This window comes from Cornus florida, unplaced genomic scaffold, assembly GCF_030987335.1.
Source record: "Cornus florida cultivar Cherokee Brave unplaced genomic scaffold, ASM3098733v1 CherokeeBrave_3.0.0_Hap2_Chr08, whole genome shotgun sequence".
NCBI classification, from domain to species: Eukaryota; Viridiplantae; Streptophyta; class Magnoliopsida; order Cornales; family Cornaceae; genus Cornus; species Cornus florida.
The window spans coordinates 9,353,413-9,375,144 of NW_026775578.1; the positions used below are offsets into that span (position 1 = coordinate 9,353,413).

At 32.9% G+C, this 21,732-nt stretch overlaps 3 protein-coding genes across 3 annotated transcripts; 1 reads left to right on the forward strand and 2 right to left on the reverse strand.

Annotated features, from left to right (window-relative positions):
* Positions 1-67: 67 nt before the first annotated feature.
* Positions 68-2,783, reverse strand: LOC132269688 (peroxidase 4-like). Its single transcript, XM_059770944.1, has 4 exons — positions 2,583-2,783; positions 1,570-1,761; positions 1,167-1,335; positions 68-721 (listed from the first exon to the last, which is right to left on the reverse strand). The coding sequence occupies exons 1-4, from the start codon at positions 2,781-2,783 to the stop codon at positions 327-329; spliced, it is 957 nt and encodes a 318-aa protein (XP_059626927.1). The 3' UTR covers positions 68-326.
* Positions 2,784-8,198: 5,415 nt separating this feature from the next.
* On the reverse strand, positions 8,199-10,586 carry LOC132268391 (peroxidase 4-like). Its single transcript, XM_059769244.1, has 4 exons — positions 10,290-10,586; positions 9,473-9,664; positions 9,142-9,310; positions 8,199-8,875 (listed from the first exon to the last, which is right to left on the reverse strand). Exons 1-4 carry the CDS (start codon positions 10,518-10,520, stop codon positions 8,481-8,483), a joined length of 987 nt encoding a protein of 328 aa, XP_059625227.1. The 5' UTR covers positions 10,521-10,586; the 3' UTR covers positions 8,199-8,480.
* A 7,061-nt stretch (positions 10,587-17,647) lies between these two features.
* LOC132269277 (biogenesis of lysosome-related organelles complex 1 subunit 1) lies at positions 17,648-20,211 on the forward strand. The gene is made up of 3 exons (XM_059770419.1): positions 17,648-17,855; positions 18,059-18,264; positions 19,956-20,211. The coding sequence occupies exons 1-3, from the start codon at positions 17,705-17,707 to the stop codon at positions 20,043-20,045; spliced, it is 447 nt and encodes a 148-aa protein (XP_059626402.1). The 5' UTR covers positions 17,648-17,704; the 3' UTR covers positions 20,046-20,211.
* The last annotated feature ends 1,521 nt before the right edge of the window (positions 20,212-21,732 follow it).

Here is a 21,732-nt window from a genome sequence, read left to right on the forward strand (position 1 = left end):
GTTTGGGATGCTAGAATTGTCAAATTGTCCACAAAAAAGTACCGACTGGGTCAACTCAAAGGAAAAAAGTAAAGACAATAATTATTACAGTGAATCTATGCCATATATAGCAGAACATTCTATCTGAATAACATTTTATTGATCATGAAGACTCAAAAGGCTTTAAGCCCACAACTTAATCATGCACAATTGATCACTCTTAGTCCTGCTTAGCCCTTCCAAACCATTCTAAATAAAAAGAAAAAAATTGCCTCCCTAGTCCCTATAGTTTGGCAATTAAACCAAACTTGTTTTATTGTAATGGAAAATGAGATACCCTGTCCTCTTCATGGATTGACCTTCCCGCAGTTCTTCCTGATCTGGCCGTTGGATCCGGTAAGCGGACTGATATCTCCCATCTTGATCATTGCAGCAGAAAAATCAGAAAAGAAAGTGTTGGGGTTTTTGCTGTAAGTTTCTACGAGGGAATCAGTTGATACACCGTTGTGCAATTCTTGATCAGAGTGAAGAAGGCCTTTCTTGCTGATGAGGTTCTTGTAGTAGTTGTTGTCGAAAGCAGTGGGAGACTGAAGGTCCAATGGTGCTAAGTTTTGGTCTCCGGAGCCAATCTTGCTTGGGCAACTACCTTGCCTTGTGGTAGCAAAGGAACGGTCTATGTTGGTGTCATTGTAGACGTGAGGTCTGAATTGGACGCACCTTGCTTGCCCAATTGTGTGTGATCCTGCAGGTTCCATCATTTTAAATAGACATATACTATATAAGTACATAGATACACATATACGTGTGTGTATAGAAATTGTGGCTCAATTTTGATTCGGAAAGAGTTGCAACCCAATATATAAGGGCATAGAATCGAGTTGCAAACTCTCTTATAGCCCAATGTATAAGGGCGTTTAAGCATTGGGGTGAACACTAAAATCCATTTTAGATAGAAATTCAGTATTTGAGGGCTGAAACTTATAATATCGTATTATTCACATAGTGAAATCTTTAATCGGATCTTCACTTTAGAAGTAGGCTTTACGCTGAACTATATATGTAAATATTTGTGTTATGTAAATGGTGCATATTTATTAATAATTGTTCTGTCAAATTCTTAATTTGTTTTTGGTTCGTGGCGTTTGTCGATCGTAACAATATATTATACACAGATAGAGCATATATACCAGATAAAGCAACCATGTCCTTAACGGAGAGACCAACAGCTTGGAACGTAGAGATGAGGTTGCTAAGGCTAGATGAGGGAGCTGGGATACGACCACCGTTGGCACCAGAAAAGCTTGCTGTTTTGGAGTCCCTTCTTCCAAGTTTCACATTCCAACTAGGCCCTCCAAGCTGCAACACGCATATATATAGTAACAACATTTTCTTGAAGAAAGAAGGCCTATTGAAACATTTTAGTGCATGTTAGATTCAGTTCTTTAAAACTACTTGGAAGAATTATAAAAAGAGAAAACACCACTAAAGAATTTATGAAAAAAAAAAAAAAAAAAAACACTTCTAAAGAAAAATACGAACATTTTAGTGCGTATTTAATTCATTGATTGTTACAAATGGGTTAGTACTTACAAATTCGACGGAATCACGAGCAGCAATAGCTAAGATATCAGCACATGAGACAACGCCGGGACAAACTTGCTCCACCGTGGACTTGATATCATCGATCACATTGAATCCCCTAGCAGATTTATTGTTGGGACGGGCAGTCTGCTCCCCCGTGAAAGAGGAAGTGTCATCAAGGAGAATCGACCCATCACAGCCCTATTACCAAACATGAGAAAACCCATGAAAAATACGAACGACATTTAATTTATTAAATTTTTTTGTATTATTAAGGTCAAAATGAAGATTAGCTAATTTTACACTTAAGAGTTTCGTGAAGTTCATGATCCAATACTCAGAAATGAATTAAAAAAAACTACAAGTCATCATAAAATTTCATATTTAAAATTTCATGAAAAATTCTTGCAAGGTTAGTTTAAATAGACTACCTACTAGAATTCATCATAAAACAAAGTCAGTTTCTCAAAAAATTATTGCGGAAACATGATTAAATCATAAAATATTAAATATTTAATATTATTAGAGCATTCACTAAATTTTCTTCTCAGCATAAACATAGACCACGTAGGATAAACTTTGAGCATACATTCCCCCGTCAACCTACTTGTTACAGAATGCTTGTGTCACACTATTCCAAAGTCAGAATAGCTAACATGGACAGCTATAAATAATAAATGATTTGTTCCACCAGCTAAAAATCATTAGGTAATATAAGGATAATTTGAACAGCTTTTATGCTAGCAACTAAATTTTCACTTCAAACTGTTAAAATATAACTAATTGTTTGTCAAAATGACGTTATGTGATTAGATACATACCTTACGACATGGTACCAATAATTCGCACCGGAATGAAAGAACAACATCATATAACATATATGTGTGTGTGACTGAATGATTAGCCTTTGGGTTTTGAAAAGTCAAGTGTTATATGCGGACATGCATATAAACTTATAAAGAAGATGTACAGTACTATTAGGTAATTAGGGTATGTTTAGATAGAGAAAATTATAATATTACATTGACAAAGCAGTCATGGAAGTGGAGACGAAGGAGAGAAGCACCCATGCGCTTTTCCTTTGAGACAGCAGAACGAACCACTGGTTTTACTACACTTAGAACTTTGGGACAAGTTTTAGAGTAGAAGTTAGTAGAGAGTTGAGCAGAGCAGGAGCCACTCATTAAGAGCAGAAGACAAGCTACTACTGTAATTATGGCCATTTCAATTATATTTGCTAACTAGAAATAGCTGTTGATCATATATTTAGCTAGAGTAGTATATATAGTATGTTGAGAACATGGCAATATAGTAGAAGTTATATATAGAAGAGGGCGAATGGGGCATGTTTGGCACAAGCATCTCACCTTATCTGTTAGACCAGTCCATGGCAAAACTTTTCTACGTCTAGAAATTAAAGAAAAAGTTAGTATATAGACAGGTACGGCTCAATATAATTTGAGGGGCAAAAAATATAAAAGTGACTTCTTAATATCTAATATATATATTTATAGTCAATCCAATTAGAAAAATGAGGAAAAATTTGTCAAAAATAAGAATGAAAAAAAAAAAACAAACAAACAAAGGAGATAAAAGTTAAAATAAGAATATGAAAAGTTCTACAAATTTAGGAGAAAAAAGAAGCGTGAATGAGGAACTAAGAGAGAGAAAAAAAAGAGGTAAGATAAAGAATGAAATTTTTTTGCCACTATTAAATCTCTATTGGTTAGGGTTTAATAATAGATACAAATAAAAAATTTAAGAAAGTTATAATATAAGAGAATAAAAAAATTTGAGGGCTTTTTATGGGGCAGAGTTGAATAATAAGAAGGAAATAACATTTTTAAAAGGATTATAATATAAACAAATAAAAAAATTTGAAAGTTATAATACAAGAAAATACAAATTTTATAGTCTTTAAATGGGTCTGGAATGATAATAGAAAGGAAATAAAAATTTTAGAAAGAATATATTATGAAGAAATAAAAAATATTGAGGCCTTCTGCCATCCTATTAGTTGGGTCCTTAAGCAACCGCCTAAATCACTTAAGAATCCAACGGGCCCGCATGTAGATATGGATAAAATAATTAGCTGGTAAGATATATAATATATACAAAGTACTAAAAGAAACGTGATAAATTGTCAATTGTGGGCCATTCGAATACCTTTAGTCAATTGATTTTACAAAAATGTCATGCAGAATGCCAACAACTTCGATTAATCAATTGGCCATTCAAAAGTTCAAATATAATACATACGTACACTAATGAGAGAGAAAAATTTTCGACTTCCCCAGTGGAAATTAATAATATAATTGATCCAGCTAGGCAACTCTCTGATCTCACCTAATTGAGTTCCTACAAACTTTAAGGCTCAGTTTGGTAGAGTAGAAATGAGTTTGGTAGAGTAGAAATGAGAGAAAAAGAAAGGAAAAGTGATGAATGGTAATTAAAAAATTGTATTTGGTTAAAATGGGTGAAAGAAAAGGAAAGGAGACGGAAGAATTTGGAGGGTTATGTATAACTTTGTACAGTAATTTGTTTATCCTCCCAAAAATGAGAGGAAATGGAAGAAAAGGGAAGGCAATGGCTGAAGCAATATTTGTGATGTCAATTTTACCCTCAAGATTATATATACATGCAAGTTAGCAACTGCAGAGAGAGTGAGAGACGGCGGGCTAGCGGCTAAAGCTTGCGACTGGCGAAACCCGAACTGGAACAACGGCGATGGAAATTAAAAGATATGAGTTTTGATTTTCTGAACAATCTGAAATGATATACCGATACGGGTTTTGAACTTTTGATTCTTGCAGACAGATAGATAAACTGAAATATATGGGTTTTGAACTTCTGATTCTTGTAGTGTAGGGAGAGAGAGCCGGGGGGGGGGGGGGGGGGGGGGAGTTCAGACTGGAGAACGGGAAAGGAGATGGAGGCGAGATTGGGGAGGCTGAAATGAGTTGCCCTAAAAAAAAAAAAATTTCTTTTCTTTTGGGCCTGAGGAGACAATATAAATATACATATACATATATATACATATACATACATATAAACATACATTTACATATACATACATATACATATACATATATATCAGAGAGTTGAGAACTAGAATATGGAGGCTGAAATGATTTGCCCTAATTTTCTTTTATTTCTTTTCTTGTGGGCCTGGAGACAGTATATATATATGTATATATGTGTGTGTATATATATATATATATTAAAATATAAAAGGGTATAATGGTCAATATATTAAAATAATTCCCTTTCTTTTCTTTTCCCTTTTTTTTTCCAAACGTGATTATTATCATTTCCTTTCTTTTCCTTCATTAATCAACCAAACACAATACCAAATTAAAATTATCTTTCCTTTTCCTTTCCCTCGTAACTAATATTATCATTTCCCTTCAAACCTACCCTACCAAACATAGCCTAAAAGTACTCCATGTCCTTGACTCAATTGGGCTCATTTTTTTAGAATTTTGTGCTTAATTAGGCTGACTGAGAACTAGCAAGCGAGTCGCGACTGTGAATATCAACAATGTCGGTAAAGCAAACTATTAAAATATGAACCCTGTCGAAGAATGTTAATTAGAAAGATAAAACAACCATAAGCAATCTCAGAGCAATTCAGATATTATCCAATCAAATTCGGGCCTGGGTACTTTTGTAACACCTCCTATAAGTAAATGTATAATTAATCTTTAACTACACAAATTTTCAGAATTCTAAACAACTTGTTAGGATTACACAGCCAATTATCCTAAATTATTAAGATTATTATTATTATTTTTATATGGTCTAAAAAATTCACATAGGATGACGTTATTCAGACTTAATAATTTAACCGAAGAGTTTAGCCGGGAGCTCCTTATTTACATATATTAAGTTTCAAAACACTCTTTTCGGTGCAAGAAATAAACCCGTCTTGCACGTCGAGAGATGGGCAGACAGCAAACAACATAGTTTAAATTTGCAAAAATGGAAGTAACCCAGAAATAAACAAAGAACAATACTTACCTCTGCAACGGTAGGAAGAACCTTCTCCACACTACTGATTATGGCACAATGATAGAATGTCGACACGTGACAATTTTAAATATAAGAGAGAAAATTAAAAATTATTTTATTTTTTATTACATTTTTTAAATTTTAAAAAGAACATTGTTTCACACCAGTATAGATGAGCTTCCTCCATAGTCGTGTGTCGACAAGTATTGTTCATAATTAAAGACGTGAAAACATTTGAATCTAGTCTTATTTAGAACCAAGATTCTAATACCATATTAAATAATTTATTGTCCAAAAAGTTTAAACTTTTAAAATAATCAATGATTTAAAATATATACATCATAGCTCAAACAGTGGACAAAACTCCCACCATGAGTGAGCCTAATTGCTTTACCTTCACTTTTGTTATGAAAGATAGTTAGTATTCTTAGAATTCAAGTATTGATGAGTCATGTCTACTTTATTTTGGTCACTATGCCCTATGGTGATATCTCAACAACCAAATGTTCCAATTACAATGTATTGTACAAATATTTCATGCTAGTAATATAGCCCATGTAAAATTAATTTTTAATTTTTTTCACATTTAGATCTTTCCTGTTTACCAAAAGGAGATAAGCCAATATCAATCACATCAGACCACAAATAATTCCAGAATCAGAGAGACCAAAAACAGTAGTAAGTTAATTGTAGAATCAGAGAGACCAAAAACAGTAGTAAGTTAATTGTAGAATCAGAGAGACCAAAAACAGTAAGTAAATGAAATTTCGTGGATCATATGAAAATGGCCACAACAATCAACAACAGAAATCCACATTGTCAAGAAAAAGAAAAATAGTAGATTCTAGGCTGGTATCTTTTATCAAGTCTTTTTTTTTTTTTTTCAAGTCTCTTTTATCAGACTATTCAACCCCCATGTCAATTTTTCTCTATCCGTAGGATGATTACCCTGGTTGATGGTTATTGCTTAATGTAGGTGTGGTAATTAAAGTCCATGCATGTTCAGTAAACTAATTTGGGAAATTCATACAGAACATAATAAATATACATGTGGAAGTGATTTCTGAACCTAGAAGGAAGTCGGAAAACAGAGATATCCTCCAACTTTCTGCTTGATCTTTCACTCTCTCCACTTAACTCACACATCTGTTCAATAGGGCAAGACTAACCAAGAAAATGAGCAATCGTGTGAGAGTGGGGACCTAGCTATATATATATATATATATATATATATCTTATAAAATCCCTCCCATCAAGGAAACTATATACATAACACATGATAGAGCGATACATACATGTATATATATATTCTTAACTATATCTCTGAACACATGATCACGAACCCAAATAATTTGTAGTAATCATCTCAAGTGCAAATTACGTATTTTGTTCTGCAATTACCAATCCACGGTTTATAGGACTGGATTGAAACCAAAATTCATAGACCGAGTACTAGGAATTTTGGCAGGGCTGCATTAACACCAAACAACAATGCCATGACATACAAAATCTCACTACAATAGTACCCAAAAAAAAAAAAAAACAATACTCGAATACACACACACGCATGGGATAGGAACCCAATAAAATCTTAAACGATTATTCAGTTTGAGAATTCAATGTAATATTGTTCTTCCGAACACTAACCTTCATAAACTTGGAGCCTTTGATCTTAAATTTTAATAGCCATTTTTCAACATTGCTATATCGTATTCTTTAAATCTTGATTTCAGCAATTTTACTGACAAAAGATTTGGTGGTGGTTAGGGTTTACCTGGTGTTGGCAAATCGGCAATCACCGCACCTGAGATGGCAGCGAGGGATGTCTTTATTTTTCGTCGTATTCAGCAACAAACCCCTCTTCTTTTCATTTCTCATCTCCCATTTCTTTCCCTTTTCTGTCCTATTCGCGTTGGATGAACCAACCTCTAGCTTAAACCCCCAAAATCTGTGTTTGGCAAAACTTTGGACAGAAAGAGCAATGCTAGACGTGAAGATATTTCCTTCCTTCATGATAAAAGTCACAAAAATAAATTACCATGACTCTAATTTCAATTTTATCACACTATATTTATTTTGTGAATTGGAAAAATGCTTAGTTTTATTTGATTTAATAAAGTGAAAAGAATGTAAAATAATATTCAAATTTAATTAAATAGGCTTTATTTTAGTAAGCATGTAATATAAAAAAAAAAATCTTACCTCAATAAACTCACACGCCAATTTGTTTATTTATATTAAAATCGATTTTAAAATAAAGAAGATACAACTAGACAAATTTTTCGTGTATCATCTTGTTAATGAATCAAAATAGATTGACTATATTAACCTCTCTTTTTTACTTTCAAAAAAAAAAATGAATTTTTTTCACTCTATAATATACGGAGTACAATAATAAATACAATTCTTTTGAAAAAAAAATAGAGTTTATTATGGATCTGCTTAAGCGGGCCTAATTTGGTCCATTGTAATCTTCAGTCTGTGTTGGTTATTATTTATATAACGAATAAACAAAATTCAAACTTTTTTTGTTCAACTGCAAGGAAAGGAAGGGAAAGGGGAAAGGAAATGGTTTGCTTTTGTTAGTATTGTCAATTTGTCAAGAAGAAAGTGTTAACTGAGTCAACTCAAAGGCAAAAAGTAAAGAAAGGAAGTATTTCACTAGTGAATCTATCATACTATATATATACGCGAATATTCTTTCCGAATAAACATTTATTGATCATGAAAACTCAAAAAGCTTAAGCCCACAACTTTAATAATGCACACTTGATCACTCTTAGTTCTGTTCTAAAAAGAGAGACAAATTTCAAATTTCCAAACCATATGCTAAAGAAAATGAAAAAGAAAAAAAATGCCTTAAACCAAAACTTAAATTATTGAAAATGAGAAAGCATGGGCCGGCCTCTTCATGAATTGACCTTCCTGCAGTTGTTCCTGATCTGGCCGTTGGATCCGGTGAGCGGACTGATATCACCCATCTTGATCATTGCAGCAGCAAAATCAGAGGAGAAAGTGTTGGGGTTTTTGTTGTAGGTTTCTACGAGTGAATTGGTTGATCCACCGTTGTACAATTCTTGATCGGAGTGAAGTAGCCCCTTCTTGCCAATAAGGTTCTTGTAGTAGTTGTTGTCGAAAGCAGTCGGAGACTGAAGGTCCAGTGCTGCTAAGTTGTTGTCTCCGGAGCCACTCGCGCTTGGGCAACCACCTTGCCTTTTCGTAGCAAAGGAACTGTCTATGTTGCTCTCATTATGTACGCGAGCTCTGAAGAGGACACACCTTGCTTGTCCAATTGTGTGTGATCCTGCACCAGGTTCCATCATTTTAGTTTCACATATACTATATACATACAAATATATAGATGAGCAATTGCCTCCACTGAGCCCATCACAGGTCCGTGCGCGGTACATTTTATTCTAGCTAGGAAATAACACATGGAGATAGGACTACGCATATCTGACCTTTTCAGATCCCGTAGTGTTGGGAGTATGTATGTGCACTAGACTAGCCCTTGTATAAATTATATATATAAACATAATATAGAGAGAGCATATATATATATATATATACCAGATAAAGCAACCATGTCCTTAGTGGAGAGACCAACAGCTTGGAACGTAGAGATGAGGGTGCTAAGGCTAGATACGGGAGATGGGATACGACCACCGTTGGCACCAGAAAAGCTTGCAGTTTTGGAGTCCCTTCTTCCAAGTTTCACATTCCAACTAGGCCCTCCAAGCTGCATATGCATATGTAAGTAATAGTAATTAAAAACATTTTCACGAAGAACGAAGGCTAATTAAACGAAAACTGAAACATTCATTGAAGAATTATAAATATAGGAAAATACAAATATTTTTGTGCATGTTTGATTGTTACATATGGATATATTAGTACTTACAAATTCGACGGAATCACGAGCAGCTATAGCTACAATATCAGCACACGAGACTACACCGGGACAATCTTGCTCCACCTTGGACTTAATATCATCGATCACATTGAATCCCCTAGCCGAGTTATTGTTGGGACCGGCTGTCTTCTCCCCCTTGAAAGAGGAAGTGTCATCAAGCAGAATCGACCCATCACAACCCTGTTACCAAACATGAGACTCAGAAATCAATTTACAGGAACGACTATAAGTTTCCCTATGACTAGTTCTTTGAAAAACTTGTTGCGGAAATAGGTCTGATTATGTGACATGAACCCCTAGAAATAATAAATATGATTTCCTCCACTCGTCTTTTCACTTTTTACCGTTAAAATATACTACCTCCGTCTCACAATAATTGTCAATTTTAAAAAATTTGACTCACTACCACCTTTTATTTCTGAATTATTTGATGTCATTTTTAATCATATATATTTAATATACTTATATACTATCTATATCCCATACTAGAGGTTTATTTCGGTAACTTTGACTCATAAAAATTGTAAGTCAAAATTTTTGAATTTGACTACTAATATGAGACGAAGGGAGTACTTAGTTGTTGTCCAAATGACATTACGTGGTGATTAGACAAAGATACTAACCATACAACATGGTACTAATAATTCGTACCAAACTAAAGGAATAACGTGCATTATAAATCCTTTGAATTTTTTTGAAGTACTTAGTGTTATATATGGACATGCAATATATATATATATATATATACACGTACAGTAGTATTAGGCAAATAAGGGAATGGAGAGAGAGAGAAATATAACATTACATTGACAAAGCAGTCATGGAAGTGGAGGCGAAGGAGGGAAGCACCCATGCGCTTTTCCTTGGAGACAGCAGAACGAACCACAGATTTTACAGCACTAAAAACATTGGGACAAGTTTTAGAGTAGAAGTTGGTAGAGAGTTGAGCAGAGGATGAACTACTCATTAAGAGCACAAGACAAGCCACTACTACTGTAACTATGACCATAGAATATGATGAAGAAGAAGCAGCCATTTTAATTCTTTCCTAAAATTGAAAGATATAGGGCTAATATATATTGATGATGGTTACTTATATGTGTATATATATAGCTAGTGTGTGTTGAGAACATGGCAGTGCAGAAGGAGTTATATATAGATGGCCGATGGGGTATGTTTGGCACGAGCAGCTCACCTAATCCGTTAGACCAGTGCATGGCAACTCATTTCTACGTCTAGACGTTGAGGATCGAGGAAGCATATTAAATTAATGATAATAATTACAGTTGAAGAGTTTGAACGAAATAAAGAAGGAAGAGGACTCAGTTAAATGTATTTATTGGATGTGAGGGAGTCTTCAACTACTCTATATTTCGTTGATATTCTTTGATATTAACAACATTTGAAAGTACGAAATATGTGCCTTAAATTTGAAAAACTAAATCCAAGTTATGAGTATATTAGCGTATACGTTGAATGTGGAATCGAACTCTCTTTTTTCTTCAAATTCTTTAACGTAAAAACATTTAAATGCACAAAATTAATCCCTTTAAGATTGAAAAAATTAAATCTAACTCTCCATCTTGTTCACTTTTTTTTTGTTTTTTACTTATTTCTTTTTTTCCTTAATTGCATTTGAAAGAATTTGTGTCTTCAAATTAAAAAATTAAATCCAAAATCATTTAGTGCTTCCAATCAAAGCATTAAACTAATAGGCTGCTAACATATATTTCCAATTAATCAAAGCATTAAACTAATTGGCTGGTAACATATATAATACTATATACTAATAATAGAAAATAGAGGTAATCAATTGTCAATTGTGTGGGCCACTTAAACAAACTTTAGTGAATTGATTTTATCAAGACGCCATGCAAAGTGCTAACAACTTGTATTAATTTAATCGATTGACTTTTCAAAAGTTCACATGACATATATATTAGACACTATTGATAAAGAAATTCGACTTTTCAAGCAGAAATTAATAATAAAATTGATATAGCTAGCTAGGTAACTCTCATCTCACCTACTTGAGTTTCAAGAGTTTTTGACTCGGTGTGGCTCATTGTTTTAGAATTTTGTGCTTAGTTAGCTAACCGAACGAAATGATAGAAGCTTGTCGGGATAACTCAAGGAAAACGATAAAAATATGAAGCCTATGTTAATCAGAAGTAAAAGAGTAGGAAAATTATATAAATATATGTCGGGTTTTGTAAAGATAAAAGAGAGTTAATTACCAAAAAAATAATAATAATAATAAAAGAGAGTTCATTTTAATTCTTTATTGAGTTTCTATTGGACTCTATTTATTAGAATCACAACAAAAATTAATAATTTTTGTTAATTAAGATGTCCATTCAATGGATTTACATAAATCAAGTTCAAAAACACCTATTTCTCGTGCAAGTGCAAGAAATTAAACTAGTCTTGCGTGTTTAGTAGAGTGTAAATTTGCATAAATAGAAAGGAATTGAAAAATAAATAAATGTGCATAAATACAAACATTGCAAACACTTGAATCTAATTAATGGGTTATTAGTCCAATGATACAATCTCTCTTCCCTTAAAAGAGAGTTTTAAGAGATTGTGAAATATGTGTGTGAGTATTTACCTGCCTCCAGGAAAAATAATAATAATAATAATAATAATAATAATACTTTAATTTAGTAATATTTAGAACCAAAATAAGATCCTTGTACCATAATATATTAGACAACTTAGAATTTGTTTGGTTTAGTTCCTGAGAACTGTTTTTAAGTTTCATAAAATTGACTGTACATGAACTCATTTGATCGTAATTTTTTGAAAAATCAGTTAAAAATGAGTGTACGTTCAAAGAATTGGACAAAACTCAAAACCAAAAGCGTGCCCAATTGCTTTCCCTACACTCATGTTGTGAATAATACCATTCTTAGATTTCAAGTATTGGTGAGTCATGTCTACTTTATTTTGGCCACTATGCCCGAATGTGATACATCAACAACTAAATATTCCTATCACATTGCACACAAACTTAATATTGCATTATGGTAGGGTATATATAGTCCATGTAATTAAAATTACTTTTTTTTTTTTTTTTAATTTATCTACTTTTAGATGCTTCCTGTTTAGTTACCAAATTAAAGCAGATTAAGCCAATATGAGTCGCATCAGACCACAAATAATTGTAGAAGCAGGGATTGAACCGGAGGACAATGCAACTAATCCAGAAAGACCAAAATCAGTAAGTAACAAAATTTCGTGGATCATATGAAAATGTCCGCACTAATCAATGACAAAAGTCCACATTGTCCCTGGATTATTAGACCAAGTACTAGATTCTAACCCTCTTTTACCGTGCTATTCAACGCGGGTGTCAATTTTTTTTTTTATCCTTTCTAGAAAAGGTTGGATTATTACATTGGTTGACCGTTATTGTTTCGTATAGATGAGAGTAGATATTAGATGAGCCAGGTCAATGGCGGAATCAAAAATTTAATTGAGACACAACAGTTATTATAATAATAGGGGCCTTTTATAAATTTTGAAAATATGCAGGTTGGACAAATGAGTTAGAAAATAGAAGATATTTTTTAAGGTCTTTGTTGAAGTTTTTGGAAGTTCAATTGGACACTTTTAGAATTACTAAAATTGTATAGCAAAAATAGAAATAGTAGAAAAATCACTGGACCTAAAGTAACTCCGCCACTACGAGCATACCACTGTCTTACACATTAAAAATGCAGCATTTCATAATTTTGGTCCTATTTATTTATAAAAATTGCTCTTAACAAATTAATATAGTATATTTTCATTGAGTGAATATATCAACGTGATATGCCTGACTAATACTCCACCCTGTCTGGTACCACATTTTCAATGGTCACTTTTCTATACGAATCAAAGCAGATCAAAGAAATAAAGCTGGGATTGAGACTAGGGCATCTTGTTTTGGGGTATTTACTTGGAGTGATCAACAAGCAATCTCAAGTAGTTACGTCCAGCGGTGGTTAGGGGATGACTTTGGCAATTAATTTGGCATACACTATGCTATACATACAGCAATATTTTCATGTTCAATATGAACAATTAATTAAATTAGCACGGTATTGTCATTATTCATGATAAGAAATAAATTCAGTTTGTGGATGGCATAATCAACTAATTGAGCAGGTACTCTTTTATTATTTTTTTTTTTTTCTCATGTCATTATTATTTTACACTAAAATTTATTGATATTTTCAAAGTTAGGTATCATTTTGATAAGCTATTTCGTTAAGGGGTGATTTTCTGTCATTTTCTATCTATCCAAACAATCGAAGTCCATGCAAAAGAGAAATGGTCTAAATTATGATAGTGTGCTACCAAATCCTACCTAAATCATACATCCGATTTTTATTCTGTCATCTCTTTTCAACACCTAATCTTTGATACATCTCCTTATTGGCTATTCTTAAATAGTTATATATGATCACCAAGTCTTACCAAAAACCAATGGCCCTACCCTATCGTCAAATATATATTCTGTGTAGGAGGTTTAAATCTGACAGCAATTAATTATTGATTATATCTCATTCCAGAATGATTTTGTTATTTTCTACCGTCGTTATATATTTGTAACTATATAGTATATATATACATGATGATGAAGTTCAACATGATTATATATATATATATTACATTGACAACATGATTATCTCACAATGTCAAAAAAAAAACGTTTCAAAGGAAACTATTATAATATAATGGTGTGGGGGTTGTCAAAAGCATTAAATTTTCGTAGAAAAAATTGGACATTATTGAGAGTAGATTCCTCTACAATTTTTAACCATCCTCCAAGAGAATGTTAATTCTTGACCCTGATATATGATAATTAATTACAGCTATCACCGTTAAGTGATCGTGAAATTCGGATTCAAATCTAGTCCTCTATATAGAGGGAGAATTTTTATTTTTTATTTGTATCAAATATAGAGAAAGAATGAAATAACGTTGATGGGATATAACAATCCAATTGTAGAATGAAATAGATCGACTAACTGAATTTTATTAACCAAACCACAATTCAGTTAATTAATTTTTTTTTTTTTTTTTTTTTTTTTACATGGTTTATTTGTAGGCAGTTGAAAACTTGAGACTCGGGAAATTATTTTTTTAGAAAATATCTTAACCTTTATGGTAACCTAACAAAAACTCGAATTTGACGCATGCTTGCTTTATAATAATGAAATTTTGACGCATCAATCCTCCTGCTAAATTCATGGATTTTTTTGGCTCCAAATAAATATTTTTTTGTATTTCAATAAGTGTTTTTTTTTTTTTTTTTTTTTTTTTTGCAAGGTTATTTCAATTGGTTCGCTATATTAAAATATAAAGTATTAATTATAAAATTGAACTTATGCCAACCAAAATTTACAAATAAAATAAAATGCAGTACCTTTTTTCTTCAGTTGAAATTTTGTAAACCAGCAAGTACTCGTTCATTATGCTCATATGACCATCTTTTTTTATAACATCAAATTACATAACCTTTATATTTAAATATGTTTCTAAGTTTATTACTTTTAGATACACTTAGGCCCGTTTGTTTTTCTATAAGATATTTTTATTGTAGAACATTTTTCTTGAAAAAACTTCTACTTGAAGACCCCGTTTGTTTGGATGTAAAATATTTTTCAGGCATATTTTTTATTTTTATTTTGTAGTGTTTGATTGTCGTAAAATATTTTCAAAGTAAAAAAATATTAAAATTTAACCAAAAAAAAAAAACCTATTCATCAATTTTCGACAAGTCATTTTACGTGCCCCGCTCAATGGATTCAATCTCAACCTCAACTTAGACTTTTGGCAAACACCGAAAAAGTAAAAATAAAATAATATTTTATCTTAAAAAGGACAATATTTTTTTAAAAATAGATTTTACGTCGAAACAAATAGAGCCGAAAATTGTATTTTTCTTCTTATTTTTTCGTATTTGGTATGAAAGTGCAAAAGAATTTTGGAAAATAAATTCTTGAGTGGGCAAATTTTATTATGGGAGCAATTATAAGCCCAAATTATCCCTTGTTTAAACCTCTGGTATTCGCCCCGTTTGGCCCCATGCATTTAGGTCCCAACTCCATCAGGACTATCGGGACTTTATATATTAATGGGCACGGAAAGGCCCATGCGTTAAGTCAGGAAAACAACATAGGCTTTGTTTAGATAAATGAGAGGGAGAAAAAAAAAATATATATATATATATATATATTATTAATTATGAGAGAAAAGAAAACAAAGTAATGATAGCAATAATCTCTACGGATAAATAGAAGAGAAATGAAATGAAATGGTAATATTTTTGTTTGAATATGATAGAGGGGAGAAAAAAAAAAAAATGATAACATTAAGTAGAAGGGATATGAGTAAAATAATAATTTTTTTATTTTCTCTCATGAGTTTGAGATTTTCTATTACAAACCCTTCGCATTGCAATCGGTTATAGAAAAAGCTAAACAATTAGCTCAAACATGATAAATTAACCATAATTGTAAAACTCCAATTATTATTGGAATTTAAGGAAATCAAGTTGGCTTCAAATTACAACAGGTGGTGATAAATCTCAAAAATTTTGATGCCATTAGAATTATGCATATTTATTAATTGGTTGGCTTCTTGAGTCATTCTATAGATGGGGTTGCAACAGAGATGGCAAGAAATGAATGTGGCGGCTTGAATCATCTCTAAAGATTGGATGTAAAAGATTAGGGTTTGGAAATGGAGGATGTAGCAAGTAGTGGAGTGGTAGAGGTCGGTTGGCGGAAGAGATGGTGGGCATCAATTGGGATTTGGTGGGAAGAGAGAAAGAATCGCGAGTTAAAGAGAGAGCCCACTACCAGGTCTCACACATGCGTGAGAGAAAATCATTTTCCTTTTTGGATGATCTATAAAAAGATTCGAATAATTTAAGTTTAATTTTTTAATTTTTTTTTAACACGTATCATATTGTCATTGGTCCATATCAACATCAGAAGGAGAGCCCTGCTTATACGGCCTAAGGCAAGCTTTTTCCAAAATAAATAGAGCCTAAGTTAAAGTATCACTACCTACAAAAAAAAATGACAGAATTAAGTATGAAAGAAAAGTTGTTCGTAATGCTCCAAATGTCCTGACATTTTGAAAACGTAAACACAAAGGAAAAATGGACAATATCGAAAGTGAATACTTACGAAGAGAGGATAATATTTACAAAGTTGGGACTTTAATTGCGCCTGAAGTGTGACTGTGTTATTCAAATAATAAAGAGTAAGACCTTAAATGCCTCTTATGATTATAGGTTTGAATTCCCTTCTCCCATCCCCCTTAACTACCACTAACTCTCATTGGCAAGTGTGAAAAAAAAATAATAAAAAGTAAAAAATTCCTAGAACTATGCTTGAATTTGTAAATAATTCCTTGAACTATATTTTGTGCATATTACTCCTTAAACTATCACATTTTGTTGCAAAATACCCAAATGCCTATATTATATTTCATTAAATCACCATAATGCCCCTTCTTATTGAATTACACTTAAATTTTTCTTATTTAAATAAATTATGGAAAAAATTATACTAATTTGATGACATATTCCGCATCGAGTTTGCATAAATTTACCATTAATTTTTTAAATTAATTGTTTAAATAAAAATCTTTAGTAGAATCTTTTTATTTTTCATTATTATATTACATGACAAAAGGTATTTTTTATTTAAGTAATTTATTAATTTGTCATTAATATATTATATAAAAAATATATTTTTTATGATAAAAAAGTTTAAACCGGTTATAATAAGTTTTATTATAAATAATAAAATTTTAGTAATAGGTTCAGCTTTTAAAAAAATGCTAGTTACACTAATAATAAAATTAAAGTAAATAGTATAATTAATATTTAGATAAGAAAAAAGATAATAAAAATAATTTAATAAAAAATAAAAATTTTAATGAGAAAAGGTAAAATAGTCTTTTGTAGTGTGTTTATCCTTAATTGTAACAAACTAATAATTCAGGAGTAATTTTTAGTTCAAATGGATTATTTATAAAAGAGTAATAGTTCAAAGAAATTTTTTTTTTTTTTTTTTTTTTTTTTTTTTTTGCAATTTACCCATAAATAAATAAATGTGTCCAAATATCCAACCCTATATGCGGGAAGGGCCCACTTCGTGAAGTGAATTGATTTCTGTTCGGTTGTTTCCGACCCGTTTGGGAACTCATTCCGGCATGTACTCACCACAGCTTCCCCTGGCTGGTCGCTTCTCGTCGTCGTCCTCCTCCTCCGACTCGCACGCAGAGTTTGGACGGTTGGAAGCTTCTCTGCTTCAACTGATCAACGATCACCAATATACCTCTCTCAAACTCCGCCAACACACCGGTCACTTCCTCTCTCTACATTTCCTGTCAACAATCCTTCTTTTTCTTTTTCTTTTTCTTTTTTTTTTATAAAATTGAGCTAGGGTTTTGTATTCCTGACTGAAACCCTACGTGATGACTCAAATCTTGATTATTCTCATTTGATTTGACCACTGATTTAGAATTTTTTTTTTTTCCCCTTCTCTTTGCGATTTGAAAGAACAGAGAAAGCGAAGAAAGATGCGATTAGAACAGCGGTGCGTGTTTCTGATCTTTTAATGGATGCGGTGAATGGAGGTGTGCAAGAAGCTTTCATAAACGAGAAGCGAATCGAACTCGAAATCAGGGCATTGGCCTCCACAATTATGCGATTCGCCAAGCAGACCGATCACTGGCTTGCTGCTTCTCATGCTATCAACACTGCTGTCAAGGTTTGACGCTCTCTTTTCTCTTCAATAGCTTTTATATCTCTCGATTTCTATTCAATTATAGATTATGTAGTGTATAAAGTTCTTGATTTTGAATTGTTAGCATTATTGCTGGATCTCTATATAGAAATTTTTCTGAACACTAGTTATTCATCAACAATACAAGTTTAATACCGAATTGAAGTTAGACATATGTCTCTTTGGGAGAACTAGAGCTGTCTGTTTTAGGATTAGACATGATACTGTAGATAGAAACTCAATTTTTATTATTATTATTTTATTTATTTATTATTATTTAGAAAGTGACTCTTATATGAACTGAGGCTACATGGACTTCTTATGCATACAATGCCATTGCCATTTGCAATTTTGTCAATCACTCAAGTGTTGGTGAAATTGACTATGGAAAGAGCTTGGATTCAATATCTCTTTCTATTTCCAAACCGATTTTTTTCATGGAGACCTAAGGAAATAGGAAGGAGAAGAACACTCCAGTACTCCACTTCCCTACCTGCTCTTGTGAAGGAAATAGGTAGCTAATTTTAGCCGTGGAAGTGCGGCTGAGTCCATATTGGTGGTTATTGGTTAATTTTGACACTACTGTTAGGTTTAATTATGGTAGGGAATGATTTAATAGAGATGACCTAAGAATGCATTGTGCTTGTCCCTTAAATATTTAGTTATGATCATTGTGATTACACCAGGAAGGAGCAAGAGCTGTTGAAAGCATTGTAGTTTCGGTTGACTGCAAGGGTAAATAAGTAGTTGATTGATGATCAAAGCTAATGTCTGTGCTTTAATGATACCAAAGCCTCCCCTTGCTGGGCCAACTATCTCTGCAACTGGAAATGCTAAGTTAGTTGTCAAAATCCCGTGTCCTGTCCTATTCCCAAGAGAGATTCAATGGAATTCAAGTTTTGCCATTGTTTCTTAGTTGGATTTGAATGGACCTGATGTGCTTCTGATACCATTCAAACGAGCCTCGAATTTATGCAACACGTGGTTGATACAAGTGCCTTTTGGGATTCAAATGATTGACCCTATTTCCATTTGATTTTGTGGATCGCTGTGATGACTTCATCAGCAAAATGCATCTTCAAAGACCAAAATGCTCTGGGTTGATTCCTTCAGCGTTGGATGTCTAAATACCCAGTAGTTTTATGATTGCTAAAAACTTGCCAGAAAATTGAGAATCATGATTGGGCGGGTTATAAGTAGAAAAAGCTCAGGCAATATGATGATGTTATAATACAAATTTGTTTTAGAGTTAAGGGTTTTCTATCACATAGGGTAATCATGAAACTGTTGGGCAGTTGTGAGTCTGTTACAAGGAAATTTTTTTGTACGAATACTGGCTTCAATTTTTGTTGGATTTTTTTGTACCCGTTGATTCATCGGTTGACCTTGATTTTGTAGGATCTCCTTGAGAACGTCACTCTTTTTTTTTTTTTTTTTACAAAGCTTCTAGGCTCTAGCTCAAGTGGTATGTATCACCTCTTCTTCCCATATGAGAGATTGAGGGCTCAAGTCTCCATAGGAGCAACAACGAGTGTGAAAAAAAAAAAAATTAAGGATCTAGATGTCTTATTTTCTCTTTCCTTCTTTTTTTTTTTTTTTCCCATTTTACTAAATGATGATTTTTGTCAAGGATAACTAAATTCTTCTCTTCGTTACATATGGATTTACTTGGTCAGGAAATTGGAGATTTTGAGAACTGGATGAAGACTATGGAATTTGATTGTAAGAGCATCAATGCTGCAATCCGCAACATTCACCAAGCATGACCTCACTCTTAAAGCTATTTGTAATGTAATTCTGAACTCTTTTTTTTATTAGTAATTCTGAATATTTTGTAGAGGTTTTATCTTCTATGTACAGTCTCATGAAACCACTTCCCATGACAAATTTACCAGAAACTTATAAGAAAAGTCTCCTTTTCCCTTTGCTTTCCATGGAAGTTATTGTGAGGTTTGGATTCTTAATATGATTATAGATCACCGTCCATGACGAATGATGCAAATGTTGAGAAATTCTATTTGCATATGCAATGTTTTGAGATTGACTTAATGTTGAGAAATGCTTAATTTTGTCGTGCCAAATACCATTTGCATATGCAATGTTTTGAGGTTGACTTTGCCCATTCATATGGTTTAGATTTCTCATCAATGTAGACATTTCTATTCACCTGTCACTCTATTTGAATGCTTAACAAGTTTCGCATCCCAACACCACCAATCCTAACTTTCTACATCTATGTTGGGTTTGGGATTACCGAATCGGTGCTTTGGATTTGGGATTAGAGAAAGTTTAGTTCAAAATTTTAACAGTATATATATATATATTTAAATTCCAAATCCAAACCAACGATTCGGTGCTTCCAAACATAGCAATAGAATTCTTAGCAAACAAGCAGCCCCGTAGAAGACGGCCAATAATTAGATCAACCAGGAGGGATTTCAGGAGCTTTAGAAAAATAGGTGTATGCAAGGCTGACAAGATGTTAAAGGGTTAATTTTAGTTGTGTATGCAAGGCTTACAAGATGCTAAGGGTAAAATTTTACTCTTAATAATCTAAAAAACCATCTTTGTGTAAATTTGGTTTACTTATCAACTTTAAGGAGGCATAAACCAAACTTGAAAAGGTGCTCAGTAGGAACCCCATCTTGATCAAAATTGCTATCATGTGCCCATCACTCGCTACTGCTTGCGTGCTGTCTTAGAATTTGAATTCTTCTTCTTCCGACTCCATTTGGACGTCCTCTGTCCCCTATCACTCAGCAGAGCTGCTGCTGTTGATTCACTTATGTTCAGCAGATATCGCAATGGCGACAGTTCAGCAGGCGAAAGGTAGCTCTTCATGTACCAGAGGAGAAAATTTCATCCACAGTTATCTTAAAGAGGTTCTCCCTTAAGCACTTCGATTTCACTTTAGTTGTTGTTATGCTTTAATTATTTTTTGAGCATACTGAGGCGGCGAACCAACTTGCTTCTGCAGCTCATTAAGCTGCTCAGTCCTGACTTTCGTCGATTGTCCATCAGCTAAAATCACTTAAGCTTGTTGCCGAAAACCCTGCTCAGCCAAAGCTCCTCTTGTGTACATCCACGATCCACTTGCTAGTTGCTGGTCAAACCCAGGAGTCCTCCAAACTGGTTGAGCAGAAGAAATTTGGAATCATCCTTCTTAGTGGTAACTGAATTCTAATTGTTAACTGGGGTATGGAGCCTATTATAACAATTGGATAGTTTTAGGATTTTGCCAACATTTGAAAGGTGGGTGGATGAGAGATTTTATGCAATTTGCTTATATATAGTTTATTTGAGGAGTCCGGACTAAGTCACAAATAATTCAGGAGGATCACTGTAACGTTTTGTATAAAGATTTTATGTTTTTTATAAGGCAAAAAGTATTACAAGTTAAATTAGTAGAAACAGCGAGTCGAAGTCACTGCTTAAGGCATCTGCAATCTTTAT